We start from the raw sequence: 21843 nt of genomic DNA, 5'->3' as shown, positions 1-21843 counted from the left end.
CTCCAAAACGCTTGGGTGGCCAGGAAGCCCCACGGGACATGGATTCTAATGCTTCAAGTTAGATGCTTGCCAGGGAGGGGTGATGAAAAAGTTTTCGAAACAGACAGCGGCGCCGGCTGCACAACACGGTGAATGTACTTAATGCCTCTCAACTGTGGGCGTAACAATGGTTAAAACGGCAAATTTTGTTATATCTATTTTACCACGATTTTAAAAATTAGTAATGTAATATACCAAAAAACCATTGAACTGCACACTTGAAATGAGTGAATGGTAAGATACGTGAATTACATCTCAATAAACCTGGGTTGGTTTTTTTTTAATTTACCAGGGAAACAGCCTGTAGAAAGAGCCTCACTGGGGGAAGCAGGAGCCTGACATTTACTGAGCGCCTACCTGTATGCATGGCTAGTTTTTTCCTATTTAAAGGAAGTGGGTTCCTGCAGCTAGGAAAGTGACCACGTCACTTTGCCTCTCAGAGTCTCAGTGTCATCATCTGATGCTGTGGGCTGCCCTGACTGCCAAGGCCCTTTCCAGAGCTTCAGTTGCAGGGACCGATGTGTGAGTGGCAGAAGGACCCACCATCTGCCACTCGGCACATAAGCACATCCCACTAGGAAGGCAGAACATCAGGGGAGCCAAACGCGGGAGAAATAAGTTTACAACTTGGCGACCAGGTATTGACAGAAAAGGCACATGAGCTGTGTTAAGACACTTTCTACTCAAAGAACGACACGGTGAAAGAATGATAAAGAGCCCTGCTTTGCAGTGACCTTGGTTTATTCATAAAACAAAGGCTGTGGCTACAGAGGAGACCTTGTGTCCAGAGCAGCTGCTGATGAAGAAAGGAAATGGTGCTTCAACCATCTGTGTAACACTCAGGGCAGGCCTCCCCAACTTTGGGGGGCGGACGACTGCTGGGGGGCTGTCCTGTACATTGTAGGATACGTGGCAGTGGCCCTGGCCCCCAACCCCCGGCCCCCAGATGCCAATAGACTGTCCTCCCCCCACCAGCTATGACAACCAAGTGTCTCCAGACATTGACAAATGTCCCCCTGTGGGGCAAAATCGCCCTCGGTTGAGAACCACTGCCAGGGCAAATTTTCTATCTTGACCCTGCAGTTCTTTGCCGAAGCCATGTCACATGTGGTGTCAGCCTTCTCGCCCACTGCAGTGCAGGCCGCCGTGAACTGTCAGCAAACACGCCGCGCCCAGGGGACCTCACAGAATTGCACACACACTCCTGGCAGCCAATAGCCTCCGAGAATTTCAAGTAGTAACCATACTTGGGTGAAAGGGTTACTCATTCATTCATTCAGTGACATATGGCACTTAGTGTATGCCAGGCAATGAGCCAGGGCAATGGTGTTGGGGACACCCTGTCAGAGATGAACAGACTTCATACAAGATGACGTGTTCTACAGCAACCTTTGGAGCAGGACTCAAAAGATGAACAAGGGGTGCGGCAGGCTGTATAACAGCCCCCCCAAAGATGTCCACATCTGAATCCCCAGAACCTGTGAATATGTTACCTTCAGTGGCAAACAGGACTTGGCAGGTTGATTAAGTTAAGGGGCTTGAGATGGGGAGGATAGCCTGAATTATCCAGGCAGGCCCAATACAACACAACGGTCTTTAGAAAGGGAAGGCAGGAGGTTCAGAGTAAGAGAGCGGGTGTGAGGACAGAAGGAGAGGTTAGAGTGATGTGGCCACAAGCCAAGGAATGTGGGCTAGAATCTCTAGCCAGAAGCTAGAGAAGGCAAGGAAATGGATTCTCCCCTACAGCCTCCAGAAGGAACGCAGCCCTGCTGACACCTTAATGTCAATCCAGTAAGGCCCATTTTGGACCTCTTACCTCCAGAAGTGTAAGATCACACATTTATGCTGCTTCAAGCCACTGGGTTTGTAGTATTTTGGCACCGCAGCAAGAGGAAACTCACACAGAGAGACCAGAAGGCAGAGAAGAGAGAGGAATCCCTTCCCCTTGAAGGAAACTATGTGGGCAAAAGCCTCAGAGGCCTGAACAAGCTCGGAACAAACCAAGGCCAGGGTGGCTGCCGAGCTTCCCGAAGGCTTGGCTAAGGTGCTCAGGTTCTAAAGCATCCGCAGAAGGGTGGTGACATGGGGTTGATTCCAGAAACATTTGGGGCTTGACTGCACCCTGGAAAGAGCTGAGAAAGGGGAGAGGGAATGGAGAGGCAAGGCAAACAGCAGAACAGCTATGGAAGTGACGGGAAAGGTGGTGATCCCCCTCAGGATACAGACACTGAGGACGAGAAACGCTGAGCTCAGTGGGGCACATGCTCTGTTGACAGTGTCGAAGACACACCTGGGTGAAGTTAGCTCGAAGGTTAGGGGTAACAATTAACTCAACCAATTTTAATTTGGGGCTTCCCACGTGCCAGCACAGGGACATGATGATCAAAACGATGCAGTTCCTGCCCTCCCCAAGCACGGGAGAGAAGCAGAAGGGTCAGTAGCAGAGTGACATGCTATGGTGAAAGAGACCTGAGCGGCCATTGCTGGCTTGGAAGACGGAAGTGGGCCATGAGCCAAGGAATGCAGAGGACTCTGGAAACTGGAAAAAGCAAGGAAAGGGATTCTCCCCTAGAGCCTCCAGAAGGAATGCAGCCCTGCCCACATCTTGATCTTAGCCCAGGGAGACCTGTGTTGGACGTCTGATCTCCAGCACTTTAGAGATAATAAACATATGGCATTTCAGGGTGCCAAGTTTTTGGTAATTTATTACAGCAGCAATCAGAAGCTAATGCAGGTACCAGGTACAAAACACCAAGAACAAATACCAAAAAACCTACCATGCTAACAATGTATGTGAATGTCCCTTCTAAAGACGATGGAGGGAAAAGAAGGACAACGGCAAAGACCTACGTGATACTCTGGTACAAGTCCAAGTAATGCTAAGATGGGCCCGCTTGTGTCACTAATGCCCAGGTGCTGGACGGCCGGCATGGATGAGATTCATGGAAGAATCAACACTGTACCGTTCCAGTGACTCCATAAGACGTTTGTTCTGACCTAGGAGCACATTCTTCTCCTTCTCTAAGGCCATGTGTCACTTATAACAACAGCTTATATTTGACCAGAGTGCCCATGTACTCTTCAGGGACCCACATACTCTGAACCTCAGCTTTCTCACCCGCCAGGCAAGGAGGTTCTACACTCGACTTTGTGCATCAGAACCACCTGGAGGGCTCCTTAAAACACAAATTGCTAGGCTCCACGCCTTCCCCCTTCCTCATTCAGTAGGTAGAATTGAGGCCAGGGAATGTGTGTCTCTAACAAGATCCCAGGGAGGCTGATGCTGCTGGCTGAGGGACCACACTCTGAGAACCACTGTATTCGACTCTCCTCTCACACTGAAGAGATTCAAGTATTTTCCTGCCCCGCATCTTTCCCATGAACAGCCACCTTGACTTCTTGGTTCTCAGCAGCTTGCGCTGTATCTCTTGCCCCGCGCCGGCATTTCAGTTGTCTATTGTGCTTCATGTTGCAGAGCTGGCAGACTAGAGCTGGCCCATATTAATGAAGGAGCCACAAAATATACCTAGAAAGCCACTGTCCTCCCCCACCTCCTAGTCGCTGCCCCCCTTTATCACTTAGCTCAGAAAAGCAGCCCCTGCCATCCAGGAGCGGGCCAGGCAGTCTCCTCCAGTGAACAAACAATTCCCCAGGACACCAGCATCAGACAAGGCCACTCTGTGGCCAGCATGGGACAAGACAAAAACAAGACCACTCTGTAATCCTGGCTGAACACGGAGAACAAGTGAACCTTGTCCAAATTACAAACGGCCCCACACATCCCCGCATCCCGGCTAATAGGAGGGACTGCTGCTTCGTTACCAATCACAGCCTCTGGTCTTTCCTGCTTCTAGGTAAGACTGACGAGGACCGCCCCCCCCATCATGGAATTACCTCGCTTCCGGCCAGCATCCAATCCAGAGCAACGCCCAGCTTCCTTAAACGCTCCCCTAAAGCCCCTGCCACAGGCACAGTCCTCCGCATGGTCCTGTCCCACACGGCTCCCTGTGGTCCGTCGCTGTCACGAGAGGAGAACCGCCCGTTCCACGCCAGGTGTGGTCCTGGAGGTGGGAGGGCAGTGATGACTCCTACCAATTTTCAGATTTCAGATTTCAGTTCAAACACAATCTCCTCAAAGACATTGTCCTCACCCCTCTGTAGCTTAAATCACATTGCCCCTCTCTAATCTCCTTTCATGAGACCTAGCAGGGCTTCGAATCACCTCGTCTTGAGTACTGCATTCGGGCCTTCTTCTCCCACCAGCTGCAAAAGCCACGCTGGCAAGCCCGTGCACAATGCCTGGCACAAAGCAGGAGATCAATAAATACTGCATGGAGAGTTGGATGAATGGAGGAATACTGACCACTGTATGCAATCTACTTTAAAACAATTTCAAGTACAAGAACTGATGAGAGAATGTCAGGAATGCAACAAGAACCGAAGGTCTGTGCAACCAGGGAGGAAGCGAGGTTTTGCCTGTGCTGTGATGGGTACAAGGGGACAAAGTAAAGGTCATGAGTGATAAAGGTAGAGTCCTTCCATTTCTAACTTTAGACTGTTTGTGGAGACCAACACATTACATTCATTCTAGCTTTAGTTTAGCATAAAGCAATCTCCCACCAAAAAATACATTGCTAAAAACAGTTCAAACTTTCTTGTTACCCTGGAATTTTCTAAACAAATTAAATCATTTGCTGGGCTTGCAAATCCTCCACTATTCACAAATTTGGATCGTTAATATTTGTGCGATCGTAATGACAAGAGGCTTTCCCTCTATCTGGCACTGCAGGCAACTGCCTGCAAGCTCTGAGGGCACATTCTGAGTGGGCTTTTGTAAGAGGCCATTTTGCAACTAACTGGCTTCATTTCAGAGTTAGGGATTTAATGCTCTTCAGTTAGTTTTCAGATTAAAGACTATATAATTTCACTGCGTTAGCCATCAACAGAAAAATCATTACCAGGCCAGGTAAGAATGCAAGTGTATCAAACTGATACACTGGAGAAATCTTTTGAAAACCAAGGAGACTTGGGGGATTGGGGAAGGGGGCTGTGCCTGTGTGTGTACACACACCCGCTTCAGAAACAGCACTACTGGGTGGCTCCATCAGAAGACGTACAGAATCAGTTGTTAAATACCTGTACGTCACCACAAATACACTGCTGAAGATGCTTTAGAAAATAACAGGTGTGGGGGGTGCCTGGCTGGATCAGTCGGTGGGGCATGAGACTCTTGATCTCAGGGATGTGACTTTAAGCCCCACCTTGGGTGTAAAGATTACTTAAAAATAAAATCTTTAAAAAAAACAAACAATTCTTTGGGGTGCCTGGGTGGCTCAGTCGGTTAAGTGTCTGACTCTTGATTTTGGCTCATGTCATGATCTCAGATGGTGGGATCAAACCTGCTTAAGATTCTCTCTCCCCCACTCCCTTTGCCCCTCCCCCTCCCTCTCTAAAAAAAAAGAAAAAGAAAATAGCAGGTGATCTTTAGCCATAAACTACTACAGACATCTTAAGTCCCACTATAAACATTTTAATGAATTAAATGACAGCATTCATTTTAATCAATTGCCTCTAAGTATTAATACCTGAAATAAATGAAAATCAGTTTCTGCACCCCCTCTGTCTTGTAATGGTTACAGTAAAAAAATATTAAGCTTGAAAGGACTATAAAATGCAGAAGCAGTCTCTAATTTTCTTAGGAGGCTCTGGATAATGAAAACAGTTCAGGCTTGAATAATAAACAGGTCTGTTTCTTCTTAAACTGGACTCCTCTTCCCTCTGAGATACAGAAGACCACAGAAGACATTTGTACCTAACTTCTTTTTTTGTGCAACCCTCTCAGGACCCACAAAAAAAAAAAAAAGAAAAGGTGATCAAAATATCATTTTTGGTTACCTCAGGAAAAACCAACCTGTTACTAAAGTGATTGTTAATGTTTAAAGTATATATTTCTGTTAATAAACTAAATCATCTTACTAGGTGCCAAAGCAAAACAAGAGTGTTGAGCAAAGTGTTTTGTCTTCCACCAGGTAGGAGGGTTTCATACCCATTCATTCATTCATTCATTCAATAAATATTTATTTAGGGCCTGCTCCACACCAGGCACCAAAGAAAACAGTGCTGAGCAAAATGGTACCAACACAGTTCTGTCCTTACGGTTATAGAGCTTACAGTAGGGGAGATAAATGTTAAACTCAAATAAATATGTAATACCGCTATTTTTTAAAAGGTGCAATAGGAGAAAGGGTAACAGAGAAACTAATTTAGACTGCAGATAGTGCAGGGACCAGAGAAGGGCACTGAGAAAAAAGTGACACTGAAGCCAAGAGGCCATCAAATTGCCACCACTTTAGAAAAGGAAAACCATTTTGGCAAACGACTACAAATGGGATTTTAACTGCCTGTCAACAGCTGATTGGGTTAAACCTCCTCTTTCCCGGTGCATCCGTCTTCAGGAGCATCCTATGACTGCTTGCCTATCATTGTTGGACTCACCTACTCAAATCCTATTACCTGAACACAGAAAGGTCTCATTTTATTATGATTTATTATGATCTACAGCCTTCCTCTGCCTGGCCTAGAAACACCCAAAAATAATCTGCCAAAGGCATGAAAGACAGAGACTAGCTTCCAGCAAGAACATTAACTGGGTGGGCCACACGATTACTAGCCCAGGCAATCACAAGTCCTTTGCCCAATGAAGTGCCACATCCTCTGGGCAAGGTGGCTCCAATATGCCAGAGTCTATACCAGATGGGACCCAGGAGACCGAACGGTTGGTTTCCTATTTGTCAATCGAGGACTGGATCACCGGCTCCAGTTCCCCCAGCCTTCAGACTTAGAGGATGTAGGAAGTGGCCTTTGAGCATCACGGAGCGGAGAGCTCGTCCGACTGAGAGAAGGCAGGCAGGTAGAGAGGGGGTCAGGGCCGGAGGAAGAGGGGCTCCAAGAGAGACGCGTCTGGCGCTCAGGACCCGAGGATGGCACGCCAGGCCGGGTACTGGGGCGTTTCCCGCACCGCCCCCCCCCCACGTCGGCCCCCAGCAAAGGCAACCCGGCCCCTGGCCGCCCCGAGACCCCGAGATTCTGGCTTCCCCCACCGCGGGGCCAGGAAGACAGACACCGCGAACCCCGCGCTGGGCCGGAGCCCACCAGCTCCCAATACCCACGTCCTCAGCGCAGAGGAGGGCGCGCTGGGGCGAGAAAATGGCCAAGACAAAACTCTCCCCGCCCACCCGAAGAGCCAACCACACCCCCTGCATCCCTCAGCCTCAGCCGCCCCGGGCCGGCCCGCGATCCTCCGCCCAGGCCCCCACGGGGTTCCCGTCGGGGCCGCGCGGGCTCAGCAGGGACGCGAGTGGGAGTGAATGGGGGTGCGCGAGGCAGGCAGGGTGCCCACCGCTATGTCACCCGCCAGGGCCCTGTCCCCGGAGCGTCCTCCCGACTCCGCGGTCCCGGGACAGGCGCGCCGCCCGCAGACTGAGGTGGACTCCCGGGCGCTGGGGCGCAGGCAGTCCCCTACTCACCCATTGGCGTCGAGCCAGGCCGGGCCGCCGAGGCAGCGTGGAAGTTGGCGGAGGCGGGCGTCGGGCGCCGGGATCCGGGCGCGGGGATCGGGGCGCAGGGGTCGGGACGCGGCGGCGGCTGGGCCGGCTTTCTCCTCAGTAGCGGCGGCCGCGGCCGCTCAGCGCCGCCCGCTGCTGCCTCCGCTGCTGCTGCCGCTGCTGCCCTGTGGTGATTCCTGCTGCTGCTGCTGCTGCTGCATCGCGGCCCGCTGCGCCCGGCTGAGCCGGGTTTCCTGCTCCCCGCGAGTGGAAATTGCGAAAAAAAAAAAAAAGAAGAAGAAGCACCGCCCAGCCCAGCGCCCGGCAGCCGCGGCCGCGCAGCCCGCTCTCCCCCCTCGCCGCCGCCGCCGCCGCCGCCGCCGCCGCCGCCGCCGCCGCCGCCGTCGCCGCCGCGATGCTCCTGCGGCTCAGCCTGCCGGGGACGCGCGGCCGCCGAGGCGGGGGCGGGGCCAGCGAGGGGCGGGGCCGGAGAGGGGCGGGGCCGGCGCCCGGAGAGTCCCTGCGGCTACAGCGCTCGGGCGCCCCCCTTCACCTCCTGCTGGGGAGGGACCCAGCTCTGCGAGGCCGCCCCACACCCGCGGCGGCTCGGCTCACGCCCCGGGAAATGCCGCGAGACTCCTCGAGACCGGAGCGGGGGTCGTGGGGGAGGGGGCGTCCGAGTGGAGGGGCACGTGGGAAAGGAGGTGGAAGCGGCAGACCCACTGAGTGCGACGAGAGATGGAGGGCGGGCTGGCGGTGGGGAGACCATAGGTAGGTGAGGGAATGAACACCTGCTGTGGGTGATGGCAGGTAACTCCGGGATCGAGGATCAAGGCAACCCAAAATAAGCTTTCACAGAGCGGTCTGTTGGGAAGGCAGGAGAAAGGGTCCCTATGGAGGGAGAGAAATGCTACATCCATTCAGTGCAGCGTGGGAAAGGCCAGCCAAGTGCGAGTTCGGCTTACAGGAGGCGGCGGAGAGATTCAGAAAGAGAAGGACGCAGTGGGGCTGGTGGGGCACATCGCCCCGCACCGACCCTCGCAGGGACCCCTAACCCCGCACCCCGGGCCTGGGCCAGGTGGGGTTGGGTTGCTCAGCTGTGTTCCCAGGCTCTGATGTTCCCAAGAATCTCCTAAGGCAAGGGCTGACTCCCTCCCCAGCAAGGTGCTGTGCTACATTGCCCGCCCCACAGACCTAGGCAGCCGACCTTTGAATCGGCGCTGAAATTAAAACAGGGAATTCATAGGTAACATAGGTAACTCACAAGCTCCTTTTTGGGTCCATTCACCACTACACCTTTTGCCGTACTCTGCCAGCCAGCACCACATTCATTTACCATCCGTTTATTTCCTTTTCCCTTTCCACCATCTGGTGGTAGGAAGAGATAGTGAAATAGATGGGAAACATTCAAAAAGAGAGAAAATAAAACAATTAAATCAAATCACTGGCCCCTGAAAAACGGAGGAGGCTGAAGGTTAGTGGACCCAGAGGCGACAAATAAAAGCTGACCCCCTCCCCTATATATAGGGCTGTGTTCATACCTCACCCATGATGTTGGGGCAACTTTGGTAAATAGGTTACATGCTGAGATTTCTGCAGAAAGATTTTCTTATAATTGTTTCATTAGCTTTAAAAAAAAAAAAACTCTCATAGTCAGGGTCTTATCAACAAGAGATCAGTAACATCAACTTTCTAAATACTTTTCTTGTGTGTCAGAGCAATCTAAACAAGAGACTAATCAAGGGGGCGAAGACCCATCCATGGAGCTACAGAGAAGGTAGTAGTGACAGCAATGGCAGACTCCTAAGGAAGGGGTTAAAGAACATGGAAATTAAGAATTTGAAGTGTTGGAGGCACAGATGAATACTCATTATACCTGCTCCAGGATCCATGGTGCCTCACTCATTACATGCCTTGGCATATCAGAGAGATGAGGCCTTGTGATAGGATCTTAGAGCTGACAAACACTGAAACTCTATGGAGCCTGGCTAAGGCCCACTATTACTAGGACTTTTTTTTCTTGAACTCCACCCAGAAGAACTAGTCTGGGGTCTGCAATTCCAGAGGTAACTCTTTTTGCTAAGGCCACAGTCACTGGGCTACCTTATCCCTCTCCCAAGAAGACTCGGGGCCCTGAAAATGACTGGGCGTGTTTCAACACAGAAATAGCTGAGCTGGACTTGTGGTGGGCTAGCATCTCGGTGCTGAGGATTCTCTGCTGGCTGCCCGTGCATTCTCAGAGCATTGGGACCGAAGTCTTTGAACAGCGTCAGTGATACCCACCATGGCTTACCTGGATGTTGCAGAGACCAATACACCTAAACCAGCAAACGTGGCTGAATTCTATAGGCCTCAAAAAAAAAAAAAAAAAAAATCAGCTTGTCTCGTGGTCCTGCTTATTCTTTTTTTTTTTAAGATTTTATTTATTTATTTGACAGAGAGAGACACAGCGAGAGAGGGAACACAAGCAGGGGGAGTGGGAGAGGGAGAAGCAGGCTTCCCTCGGAGCAGGGAGCCCGATGTGGGGCTCGATCCCAGGACCCCAGGATCATGACCTGAGCCGAGGGCAGACACTCAACGACTGAGCCACCCAGGCGCCCCAGTCCTGCTTATTCTTATTCATCTCTCTATCCTACATGGGGAAGACAGTCTTCTTGTTTACATTTTCCCCCCAGCTTTGCACAGGTAAAGACAGACGACCCGAACTTTTATGTCTTGTTTTGGCTCTGGTCTGTTTCAAGTCATACCTTCCCTTCCCGAATCAGAGAACTGTGTCCCTACTCCTTGATCTGGGTATGCTTCCTGCATGGGTAAATTTGTCATTTTTTTAAAAAAAAGATTTTATTTATTTGACAGAGAGAGACACAGTGAGAGAGGGAACACAAGCAGGGGGAGTGGGAGAGGGAGAAGCAGGCTTCCCGTGGAGCAGGCAGCCCGATGCGGGGCTCGATCCCAGGACCCCGGGATCATGACCTGAGCTGAAGGCAGACACTTAACGACTGAGCCACCCAGGTACCCCTAAATTTGTCATTTTTTAAAAAGATTTATTGATTTATTTATTTGAAGGGGAGAGGGGCAGAGGGAGAGAAAGAATCTCCAGCTGACTTCCCGCTGAGCGCAGAGACCCACGCGCAGGGCTCCAGCCCAAGACCCTGAGATCATGACCTGAGCCAAACTCGAGTCCAATGCTCAACTGACTGGGCCACCAGGTGCCCCGATAAATCTGTCATTTTATCACAAAAAAAAAAGACTGATAGCAAGACTTAACATTTTTGAAAATCCCAAGCTGTATCCTAATTCTATTGCCTTAAGTAAACTAAATGGTATGAATTCTACTCAAACACTGTAGAGTTTTTTCACTTGAAGTTTCTCTAAAGTACAAAAATGGATATTCTTACACACACACACACACACACACACACACACACACACACACAATTTGGTTCTCCTGAATGGTTCCTATTGTCCTTTTATTTTTCCTTTGAGAAAGTTTTGGTGACCAGCACAGGGGTAGTTAATGTCAAAATTCAAATCCAGCTACTGACAAGAATAGATGTGTAATTCCTCATCCTTCCTCCCTCTTAAAGGAGTGTTGTTTAACAGAATAGTTAGTGCAATATTTCAAATAATGTGAATCCATCTCATGAATATTGCTAAATCAATACAGTTGTATTTGATACCACAGCTTTGTCCCACTGAACTCCCATTTCAACCAGAATGGATGATGCATTTTGGGAATGGAGAGTAGCTGAGGTGTGACACTTAAAATGATACCACATGACTTAAGAGGCCCTTTGGTGTTACTGGGGGTGGTAACATTTTGGATAAAAATGTAAGGCAGTTGAGCTTCTGCCTATGTAGCTCTTACAGCTTGTCGTGCTTGCTCTCGAGTACTTGGACTTGACATCTGTACTTTACATGTAATGAATGATACTTTGCTCTGATAACCTTTAATAGCATCTTTACATTAATAGAAATTACATACAGAGTGCTTTACAAAAGACAGTCCTTATCTGGTGCTTCTGATGAGCTTTATGGAGAAACGGAAAACCTCACGGTGCCAGAAAGTAAGGAAAGTGCCCAATAAAAATGATGGTGCAAATCAAAAGGGCCCAGGAGCCAACCTGAAAGAGCTCCCAAAGACCAAAGCTGGGACAATTCAAGCAACAAGTAACGATTCTATTGGATTATAACCCAAAGATATCATAAAAGTTATGTCTTTAAGTCTATAGGGGTATACATAAATAGCTAAGTAAATAAGTCAGGGAGAGGGGACAAGTCTTCCCTACAGAGGAATTCCAATTTGTAAATGTAGAAGAAATGAGGGAAAGGGAAAATTGCCATCAGAACACCATAGTAATAATTGAGGCAGGCACGATCCACCTCGAATTTTCAAATTAGTGGGCATGTAAGTGAAGGAGAAACCCTGGCAGACAGCAGTCTAAGCAAGCAGTCAAAACTTGCCACTGACGGTTTTGAGGCAGGCTTTTCCCTTCTTCCTTTGCATCGTGCATGCTGGGTTCAAGGTAATGTGTGCGGATCACATCATAAAGCCATGGAAATAACATCCTGCTCTGTTGCAGTTGATCTGGCTTGATAACCACTCTTGGAATGACCCACTCACTTCTCCTTTTATCTTTTTCAGTGAATCCTTTGCGACAAATCCAAGAGAACTGGTTTTACCAGCTCTATGGAGGTGAAAACTAATCAAATCAAAGAAGCAGGTCGTTTATAAGACAGCTGAACTATGATTATCTTTACAAGGTTTGTAGGAAAGCTTTGCTTTGCAAAGGAAAACACAAAGGAAGTCACTAAAAGGTGAAATGGGCCCTCCCACAAGGCTATAAAACTGGAATAGGGTGTTAATGTTTCAAAATCCAAAGGCTGCCTGAGTACTTGACTTCCCAGTTGATCGATCACAGGAACTTGCACCTAAAACACACAAAAAGAGCCCCAGAGTGTAGACTAACTTGCCTCAAACATTTTCCCATCCTTTTTCAAAGTAGTGCTTTATCTAAGAAAATTGTAAACTGGTAAAATAGTCCTAGGAGATTAACAAGAAATATAGTTTGTACTGTTTTCTATCCATTCTACCCGTCCCCCCATTATAAGGGGTCACGTGTAAAGGATGTTATTACAAAAAATTAAGTGATATTCCAAAAAAGTTCCAAAAACAGTAGACATTAAGATCATATGTGTGAAATATGCATTTAATAAATATGAACAACTTTAAATAGAATAATTGGCATTTAACATAGGAATAAACCACCCCAACAGGCCAGTTTTTAAAAATGTGAGTTGATTGATGATTGAGAGCTTTTCATCTTAACAATAATGAAGATTTCAAAGTAGGAACTGCTAGGGGGTGCCTGGGTGGCTTACATCTTGTCCAACTCTTGGTTTCAGCTCAGGTCATGATCTCAAGGTGGTAAGATCGAGAGCCCCAGGTGGGGCTCCGCGCTCAGCACAACATCTGCTTGAGACTCTCTTCCTCTCCCTCTCCTCCCCCCTCTGCCCCTTGCCCCAAGCGTATGCTCTCACACACTCTCACTCTCAAATAAATCTTTTTATTTTTTTATTTATTATTTATTTATTTATTTATTTATTTAATTGACAGAGAGAGAGAGAGAGACAGCGAGAGAGGGAACCCAAGCAGGGGGAGTGGGAGAGGGAGAAGCAGGCTTCCCGCGGAGCAGGGAGCCCGATGCGGGGCTCAATCCCAGGACCCTGGGATCATGACCTGAGCCAAAGGCAGTCGCTTAACCAACGGAGCCACCCAGGTGCCCCTAAATAAAATCTTTTTAAAAAAGAAAAGAAAAATAGGGATTGCCTTACAAAAGTGATTTCTCTTTTCCCTGAGCTTTCAGGAGAAGCCCAGGGGCTCCATCACAGACTTGGCTTCCATTGGAGTAGGGTCTCCAGGAGGCACAGATGTTTGCCGGCATTCGAGACAGAAGGAGGAACAGGTGAGAATGCTCCGATTGTGGGAAACAGATGATGTTGCAAGGGAGCTTGTGTGGAAGGGGCAGGAGAGCAACCGAACATCCAGTTTGAAGTGGTCTCTGTCCCAGGCCCTGAAGCAATGGGTAGGAGCACAGGTTTCTAAGTAGACTGATTTTAGGAAGGTAACTGGAGAGCCCACAGAAGCGGGACCAGAGGATGGAGAGGCTACAGGTGGGAGGCCTTGGACAGGCCCGCGACATTAAAGGCAAGAAATACAATGGCATTGACACTGACAAAGTGGAGAGGTTAGCATTCTAGAGTCATGTCTGAACTACATTTGTCAGATCTGGTGAGGCAGTAGATGGAGGGAGAGGGTAGGGAGCACGGATGGAGGATTTGAAAGAAATATTTTGTTGGCTGGTTTGGAAGCTGAGTAGCTGCAAGCATCAACCAAGTGGAGAAGGAACTCATTGCAGGCAGGGAGGAGATAATGAGTTCACATTTGAATCTTATTAAGAGTGAATGGAGGGTGCCTGGGTGGCTCAGATGGTTAAGCGTCTGCCTTCGGCTCAGGTCATGATCCCAGGGTCCTGGGATCGAGTCCCGCATCGGGCTCCCTGCTCCTTGGGAGCCTGCTTCTCTCTCTCTCTCTCTCTCTCTCTCTCTCTCTCTCTCTCCCCCTCTGTCTCTCATGAATAAATAAATAAAATCTTTAAAAAAAAAAGGAGTGAATGGAAAAGGGAATAAAGTGTATCCGTGCTACAATATGGATGATCCCTGAAAACATGATGCTACGTGAAAGAAGCCAGCTATAAAAGGACACATTTCATATGATCCCATTTAGCTGAAACACCCAGAACAGTCAAATCTGTAGAGACAGAAAGTAGATGAGGGGCTGGGGGAATTGGGGAGGGACAGCTGTTGGGTACAAGCTTGCTTTTAGGGGTGACAAAAGTGTTTAAAAATGTATTGCAGTGACAGTTGCACAACTCTACGAATATACTTAAAAACCATTGTATTATATACTATAAAATGGGTGGACTGTATGGCATGTGAATTCTATCTCAACAAAGGCTGTTAGATATTTAAGAAAGAATGACAATGGGTACAGAGTTTCAGTTTGGCAAGATGAGAAAGTTCTGGAGATGAATGGAACAATGGGAATATATTTAATACCACTGGACTATACATTTAAAAATGATTACCATGGTAAATTTTATGTTATGTATATTTTACCACCATAAAAAAAGAGAGTGACTCTATTTATAATCGGTGGGTAGTATGGGGCCTAGTAAGGATGTTTTCCCTGTTCTGCTTACTGCCATAACAGCCCACACACTGCTTCCCACACAGGACCTCAGTATTGCAATAATCACTCCCCCATCACCATCAATGTCATCCCTTCAGGGTTCCAAGAAAGCACAGCCAGTGGCCTGGGCTGAGGGTAATGAGCCATAGCCACCCGCCAGGTTGTGAAACCCCCAGTGCACACAGCCACCCCCCCAGACAGGTCCTCAAGCCCCAGAGGCCACAGGTACTTGGTCTCTAAACCAAGCGCTCATTTAAGAAGATATGGCACAACTTCTTATTAAATAAAGTCAGTCAAATCAAGTTCCTCTTCTCAAAAATAATTACAGGCCAGCCAGAGGCAAGAGTGGGAAGTGAGTGAAGTTCCTCCTTGTTTGGCTTTGATTGCCCTGTGGAAATTGTCCTTCCTGGACCACAGCAGTTCCTAAAGTGTGGTCCCCAGACTGGCAGCGGCAGCTGCAACAGCACGTGGGAACTCGTTAGGGACGCGTATTGTGGACCCCATCCCAGACCTTCTGACTCAGGAGCTCTGGGGGTGCGCCCCAGTGATCTGCAATGGAACCAGCCCTCCAGGGGATTCTGATGTAGCTCAAGGGTGAGAACCTCAGCTCCCTGGAGCCCAGATGAGCGGTTTGCTCGTCTGATGAACTGGTTGATGCTTCGTCATGAAAAAGGGCTCAGGGGAGTTACCAGTGACCACACCTCTGAGCTGGCAAAACCGATTTGGTGTTTATCATTACAAAATACGTGCTCATTATTAAAAAAAATGTTTTAAATAAAACAAAGATACACTGTAGAAGGTGAAAATCTTCTATAATTTCGCAGCTGTCAATTATTGCAGAGATAGTTGAGGATCACAGTTAACTTCTGTTGGAATATTCCTTCAGAGATTTTCTAAATGTGTAATGATACTAAGATACACGACGATTTCCATATACTATAATTGTATTTTTTTTTTTGAGCTGGTTAACTCCTTTTTTATGCTCTAAAGATGGAAATTGAGAACCTTGGGGAGGCAGGACTTTTTTCTTAGAGGATTCCCAAATTGCCTTTTCTTTTTTTCATAAATTCGACCGTGAAATATTAAACCTGTCTGGAAAAAAACTTTTTGAGAATGTGTTTCATAACCTTCTGGGAGAAAATTAGAATTCCTAATAAAAATGCTTAAGGACTTCTCTGATACTCTTTAATGAGATTAAACTCTTTTAGGTGAAACTAGCTACCTCCCCACCCACCCACCTTCTTTGGCTGGCCTCAGGTCAGAGGTCTAGCGACATTCTTTAGCCTGCGACATTATTTTTCCTTGTGTCCAGTCTAACGATGATCATGTAACCAATCACTTCCCAGAAAATGTCCTGGCCAAGAGGGAATCTTGAAACTTTGGCGTGTGTTCATAATAACATTTTCTGAAAAGTTTTATATATACATCAGTCTCTCCTAACTGTAAACACCACACAAGTAGCCTATCAGATAGAGACTAGATCTTTTCTCAGTGCCCAGATAAAGGAGCAAAAATGTTCAACCTTACATAAAAATCCAGTGTGTTACCTATCTTTTGGAAAATGTCTCTGGGCATCGAGCAGTGATCTTAAGATAACAATCCCTACCATTTATGGAGGAGCAGGGAGCTGTGACACTCTTCTTTCTTCTTTTAAATTCTGAGGACAACCATGTAAGATGTCACTATCCCCATTTTACAAGTGAGGAGACTCAAGTTCAGAGAGGCTGAATGTCATGCCCTACGTCCCTTAGCAGGAGACAGAAGCAGGCCTGGCAATGTGAAGTCAGCTGTGTCTGATTCCATTAGAAACTATGGAGTCGTCTGAAGTTGAACAAAGCAACCCTACTTGTTTCATGCTTTAGAATTGCTATTCAGTGGCCTTAATATAAGCGTTGGTGGTATAGTGGTAAGCATAGCTGCCTTCCAATGGCCTTAATATAAAATTTAAATGGGTCCTTGTGAGTGTTTTGCTTGCAATAAAATTTATATACATATAAGCTCATGACATAATACTGAGTGATAAAACACAGAGTACATATTTACCCAGACCCTAGACTTACAATTGTCTTCTAACTTAGAAAGTACATTAACAACTTTGGAAGCAAATACTCCAAAAGGTTAAAAGGTCATCTTGACGTCATAGGGCTGTAGCTGATCCTTTTTCCGTCTATTTTCTGAGCCAAGAGAGGAGGGGGTGCAGCCACTGGCCTGGGCCTGAACAATTTAGGCTTTACCCAGGATTAGCAGGTCTGCAGTCTTGGGAAGTTTCTGAACCTCTCTGTACCTCAGGTTCCTCCTCTGTAAAATGGGTTAGCATGAAGCTACAGGGGCTAATGTTTACAAAGTGCTTAGGATTGTGTCTGGCAGTGTTCCACACTTTCTTTAATGAGCATAATTTTAGTAGTGGAAAAGGTTGCTTTTAAAGGTTGTTAGGGGTGCCTGGATGGCTCAGTAGGTGAAGCGTCCAACTCTTGATTTCGACTCAGATCATGATCTCAGGGTCGTGAGATCAAGCCCCACATCAGGCCCCGAGCTCAGCTCAGAGTCTGCTTGGGATTCTCTCGCTCCCTCTCCCTCTGCCCCTCCCCCTGCTCGTGTTCTCTAAATAAATAAACAATTCTTTAAAAAATAATAAAGGTTGTTATACCTATATTATTTCACATTTTCCTTATTTGAATATCTTAGAATAAATAATAACTATAATTGAACAAATGTTTTTAACTTAAAATTTAAAAATCATTACTGCAAGACTTAAAAGTGAGCATCTAATTTGACAATTTGTAGCAAAGTCTTAAGAAATACACACTTCTAGTTAATCCTGGCACACTGGCTACTTGTGTAACCATCTTTCCCTCTCAAATCCCAGTAAAATGATGATAAAGGAATAGAGAGGGAATCCACCCATAAGGACAAGGAGAACAGGAAAGGAAACATCACAGGACTAGGCAATTCAAGGCAGTATTGGGGTTCAAAGAGCAGCCCTGGTGGGGTAACAGGCTGAGCAAGAAACCATCACAGAGCAGTCTGCCCCAGACCTTAGGAAGGAAACCTCCTGGCTGAGCAAAATCCAGGTGAGGCTCAGAGCTGCAATCAGGGGGACAGTGTCACCGTCTGTATGCTGAGTGGCTGGACCCTGGGTCCCCTGCTTACCCTGCTGCACCAGACATTAAACCCAAGAGGATCCAGTTCATGGAACCCTAACGACCAAGCCTGGCCATCCTCCCTGCCTGCCCTCCCTTCCACTGACAGGGGATGGGAGGCTCCGTCTGCAGAAAAGCCAAGGGGGCCTAGTTCCAGGAAAGACCCCTAGATGGGGATGTGGGAGAAACTGGAAGGAAACACTACTTCCCTGGAGGTTGTGGAAACCAGACACCTGGACAGATGAGATTTGCAGAGGCTTCCAATTAAGCTTTTGGGAATACTTTGCCACTGTAAACTGGGGTGAGTGATGGGACCCTCTCAAAAATTCTTGAGAATTTTCTGCTGCAGCTTCTATGCCAGCTTTGGAAGCTTTGGGCCTAGGCATTCCGTGTCAGCTCCTCTGACCTTTTGGGTGGCATCCCTAACCTGTACCCTCACCACCGTCTCTAGCTCTTCCAACCCCTACATGAGCCCCTAAATCTACATTCAAATTTTTATACCTAACATGCAGAGTCTCTTTTCTGGACCAGACCCAGATTGATACATCCTAGGCTGGAGGTCTTCCTTCTCCATCCTTGGTCTTCCTCCAGCCTCCTCTGGGTGCTAGAAGTATAGATGACTCCTTGTCAAGTTCTTTCAGTGGACAGCACTGGCAGAGATGGATGACAGGAGAGAGAAGTCAGGACACATATTTCCTTCACTGCCTCCCCGCTGTGTCACCAACAGGCTGTGTCCTAAGGACACAGCTCCAGGTAGCTGCCCCTTTCCACATGGAGACCCTCACTGAGTTGCAATGACTCCTTTCTTTTGCCCTTTAGGCCTTAGGTAGTAAAAGCTCTCCATTATTGCTACCGATGGCATATGACCTATTCTTTGCTGTTTCCCCTAAAGCCTGCCCGCATCTTCATAAATCATCCTTTATTAAGCCCTTCTTGATGGCCCAGTTGAAGGGCAGCATGTGTTTCCTACCAGACCCAAGCTGACACACTGCTCTGTCGCCCTTCATCAGAGCTACTGCCAGGCTCGTGGGAAGGCCAAAAGGCTTTCAAGAGCCTCAGTGTTCAATATCAGTAAAAGATCACCAGACATTTGAGGAATGCTTCTATTGTGAAGACAAGAGACAAACAAGGAACTAAGGAAAGAAAAGTATATAGAGAACAAACGGAGACTCCAACATTGACAACCACACCGGTAAAAGACTCTCATAGCTGTAAGGAAACACGTTACATCTACGAAACAAGGACGGGACACAAATAAAGAGAGAAAGAAAGGGAGAGAGAGAGAGAGAGGGAGAAAGGGACAAGGAGGAAAAGGAGGTGACGTTACAATCAAGAGATGAGAAAGATTTGGGGAATTTGAAATATGAGGGCCGAAATTTTAAAAACTGAAATTTTAAAAACTGAATAAACAAGTTGTCATATAAAGTCAAGGCAATCTGCCAGAAAGTAGAATAAAAGTGAGATGGAAAAGAGAACAGAAAGGATAGGAAATATAGACGATCATTCCAGAAAATCCAATATCCAACTTACAGGCAGTCCAGAAAAAAGGAAACAAAGAAATGGAAGGACTGGAATTATCAAATTAATAATACAAAAAAATGGCCCTGGGGCGCCCAGGTGGCTCAGTCGGTTGGGTGACTGCCTTCGGCTCAGGCCATGATCCTGGAGTCCCGGGATCGGGTCCCACATCGGGCTCCCTGCTCAGCGGGGAGTCTGCTTCTCCCTCTGACCCTCTTCCCTCTTGTGCTCTCTGTCTCTCATTCTCTCTCTAATAAATAAAATCTTTAAAAAAACAAAAACAAAAACAAAAAAATGGCCCTAAATTGAAGGACAATGGTCTCCACATGGAAAGGGCTCACCAAGTGTCCAGGACAATGAATGAAAAAAGACTCACACCAAGGCATATTATCATGAACTCCAGAACACCAGTGATAAATCACAAAAGCTTCCAGAGAGAACAAACAAGCTGTATAGCAAGAGGATTGGGAATCAGAATAGGATCAGGCTTCTCAGTAAGGTCTCTAGAAGTTGCAAGACAATGGAGCAATACCTTCAAAATTCTGGGAGTAAATGATCCTCGACCTAGAAACCCATACTCAACCAAACCTTCAGTCAAATATGAAAGTGAAAGAGTGACATTTTCAGACACCTAAGGACTCCAATGCATACGGTCTTCAGAAACATACTGTCTTCAGAAACATCGGGAGGATGAGCTTCAGAGAAAGAAAGGAGCACACTAAGAATGCAGAAGACACGAAACCCAGGAAACACAGAATGTCATGCAAGAGAGCAGAGAGAGAAAAAACAATCCCTGGATGACTACATAGCAAGACCAGAGGGCAATCGGTTCAGTTCAACCAGCATGGAGAGCTCTAGGAGGGAGGTCTGACTTAACAAGTGTGTGGAACACGTTATTGGTGAGCTTTGGCAGATTTGATGGAGGATGTGGTGGGCACAATAATGCCCCCCCCAATATGACCATGTCCCAATCCTCAGAACCTGTGAATATATTAGGTTATATGGGAAAGAGAAATTAAGTTTGCAGATGGAATTAAGGTTGCCGATCAGCCAACCTTGGGATGGGGAGAGTGTCCTGGATTATCCAGATGGGTATGACAATAATATATGGGGAGACTTTGGGGTTGGAAGTTGGGGTAGTAATATAGGAGAGCTAAATCCTCGTCGAATTTAAGAGGAACTCAGTAACTCAATAAATAGTGGCTAAAATCAATAAATCAAGAAATAGTAGAAATAGCAGAATAGGCATATTATTTACACATGGGGAGGTAAAGCCTGAAGAAAGGTATGTAAGAGTTGAAAGTGGCTCCCTCTGAGTAGTGGAACTGCAGACACAAAGGAGTGAGGCAGGGGACCGCTGCATAGAGAGACAAGCCTTACTTAGGACAATTGGCAAAGCTGTGTGTGGGTCAGTTTCCTCTCGCTGCTGTAACAAATTACCACAAATTTAGTGGCTTAAAACAATACAATTTATTCTCTTACCGCTCTGGAAGTCACAGGTCCGAAATGGGTCTCCCTGGGCTGAAATCAAGGAGCTGGCAGGGCTGCATTCCCTCCAGGGACTCCAGGGGAGAGTCCGTTCCCTCGACTTTGCCAGCTTCCAGAAGCTAGAGGCCACCGGCATTCCGAGGCTCCCATCAGCACTCAAGCCACTCTGGTCTCTGCTTCCATCCTCACATCTCCCCTTCTGTGACTCACTTGTCTCCCTGTTTCCCTAATAAAGACCCTTGGGATAATATTGGGCCCACCTGGAAAATCCAGAATAATTTCCCTATCTTGAGATCATTAACTTTTTTTTTAAGATTTTATTTATTTATTTGACAGAGAGAGACACAGCGGAGAGAGGGAACACAAGCAGGGGGAGTGGGAGAGGGAGAAGCAGGCTTCCCGCGGAGCAGGGAGCCCGATGCGGGGCTCGATCCCAGGACCCTGGGATCATGACCCGAGTCGAAGGCAGATGCTTAACGACTGAGCCACCCAGGTGCCCCTTGAGATCATTAACTTAATTACATCTGCAAAATTCTTTTTGCCAAGTAAGGTAAGGTCACATGGTCCCAGGTTCCAGGGATTAGGGTGTGGACGTCTTTGATGGAATGGCATTATTCGGCTGACCCCAGTGTATCTGTATCACTTTAATAGAAACATTTTTCAAAACATGAACTCTTGGACTCAATAATTCCACTTCTAGGAATTAATGCTAATGGAATAATTACGCAGGTGTACAAAAATCTATGTTCATAGACATTGTTTATGATGCTGAAAAATTATGAACAACTACATGTTCATGATAAAAAAGTTTAAAAAGTATAGCTATAAAAGGACTACTATGTAGCAATTAACCACTATGCTA

At 47.2% G+C, this 21843-nt stretch overlaps 2 protein-coding genes across 6 annotated transcripts in view; both read right to left on the bottom strand.

Annotated features, from left to right (window-relative positions):
- SH3KBP1 (SH3 domain containing kinase binding protein 1) overlaps window positions 1-7885 on the bottom strand; it is a 324977-nt gene extending 317092 nt beyond the window's left edge. The window contains exon 1 of one of the 2 annotated variants that reach the window (XM_028122625.2): window positions 7566-7885. In XM_028122625.2, the coding sequence (XP_027978426.1) occupies window positions 7566-7569 (4 nt within the window). In that variant the 5' untranslated portion in view covers window positions 7570-7885. The remainder of the gene's footprint in view (window positions 1-7565) is intronic. The other variant, XM_028122626.2, reaches the window with a different exon arrangement.
- Window positions 7886-8109: 224 nt separating this feature from the next.
- BCLAF3 (BCLAF1 and THRAP3 family member 3) overlaps window positions 8110-21843 on the bottom strand; it is an 81396-nt gene continuing 67662 nt past the window's right edge. For 2 of the 4 annotated variants that reach the window (XR_003612198.2, XR_003612203.2), the window contains exons 16-18: window positions 18477-18625; window positions 9877-9934; window positions 8110-9210 (exon numbers count right to left, since the gene is read on the bottom strand). The gene's annotated coding sequence lies outside the window, so the exon portion shown is untranslated. The remainder of the gene's footprint in view (window positions 9211-9876; window positions 9935-18476; window positions 18626-21843) is intronic. The other 2 variants (XR_003612199.2, XR_003612201.2) reach the window with 2 other exon arrangements.

This window comes from Eumetopias jubatus, unplaced genomic scaffold (assembly GCF_037043125.1).
Source record: "Eumetopias jubatus isolate StellerSeaLion01/CBP00866 unplaced genomic scaffold, mEumJub1_p1.0 scaffold_11, whole genome shotgun sequence".
Classification (NCBI taxonomy): Eukaryota; Metazoa; Chordata; class Mammalia; order Carnivora; family Otariidae; genus Eumetopias; species Eumetopias jubatus.
The sequence above is the reverse complement of the archived record's forward strand: the minus strand, read 5'-3'. Positions and strand labels throughout refer to the sequence as shown.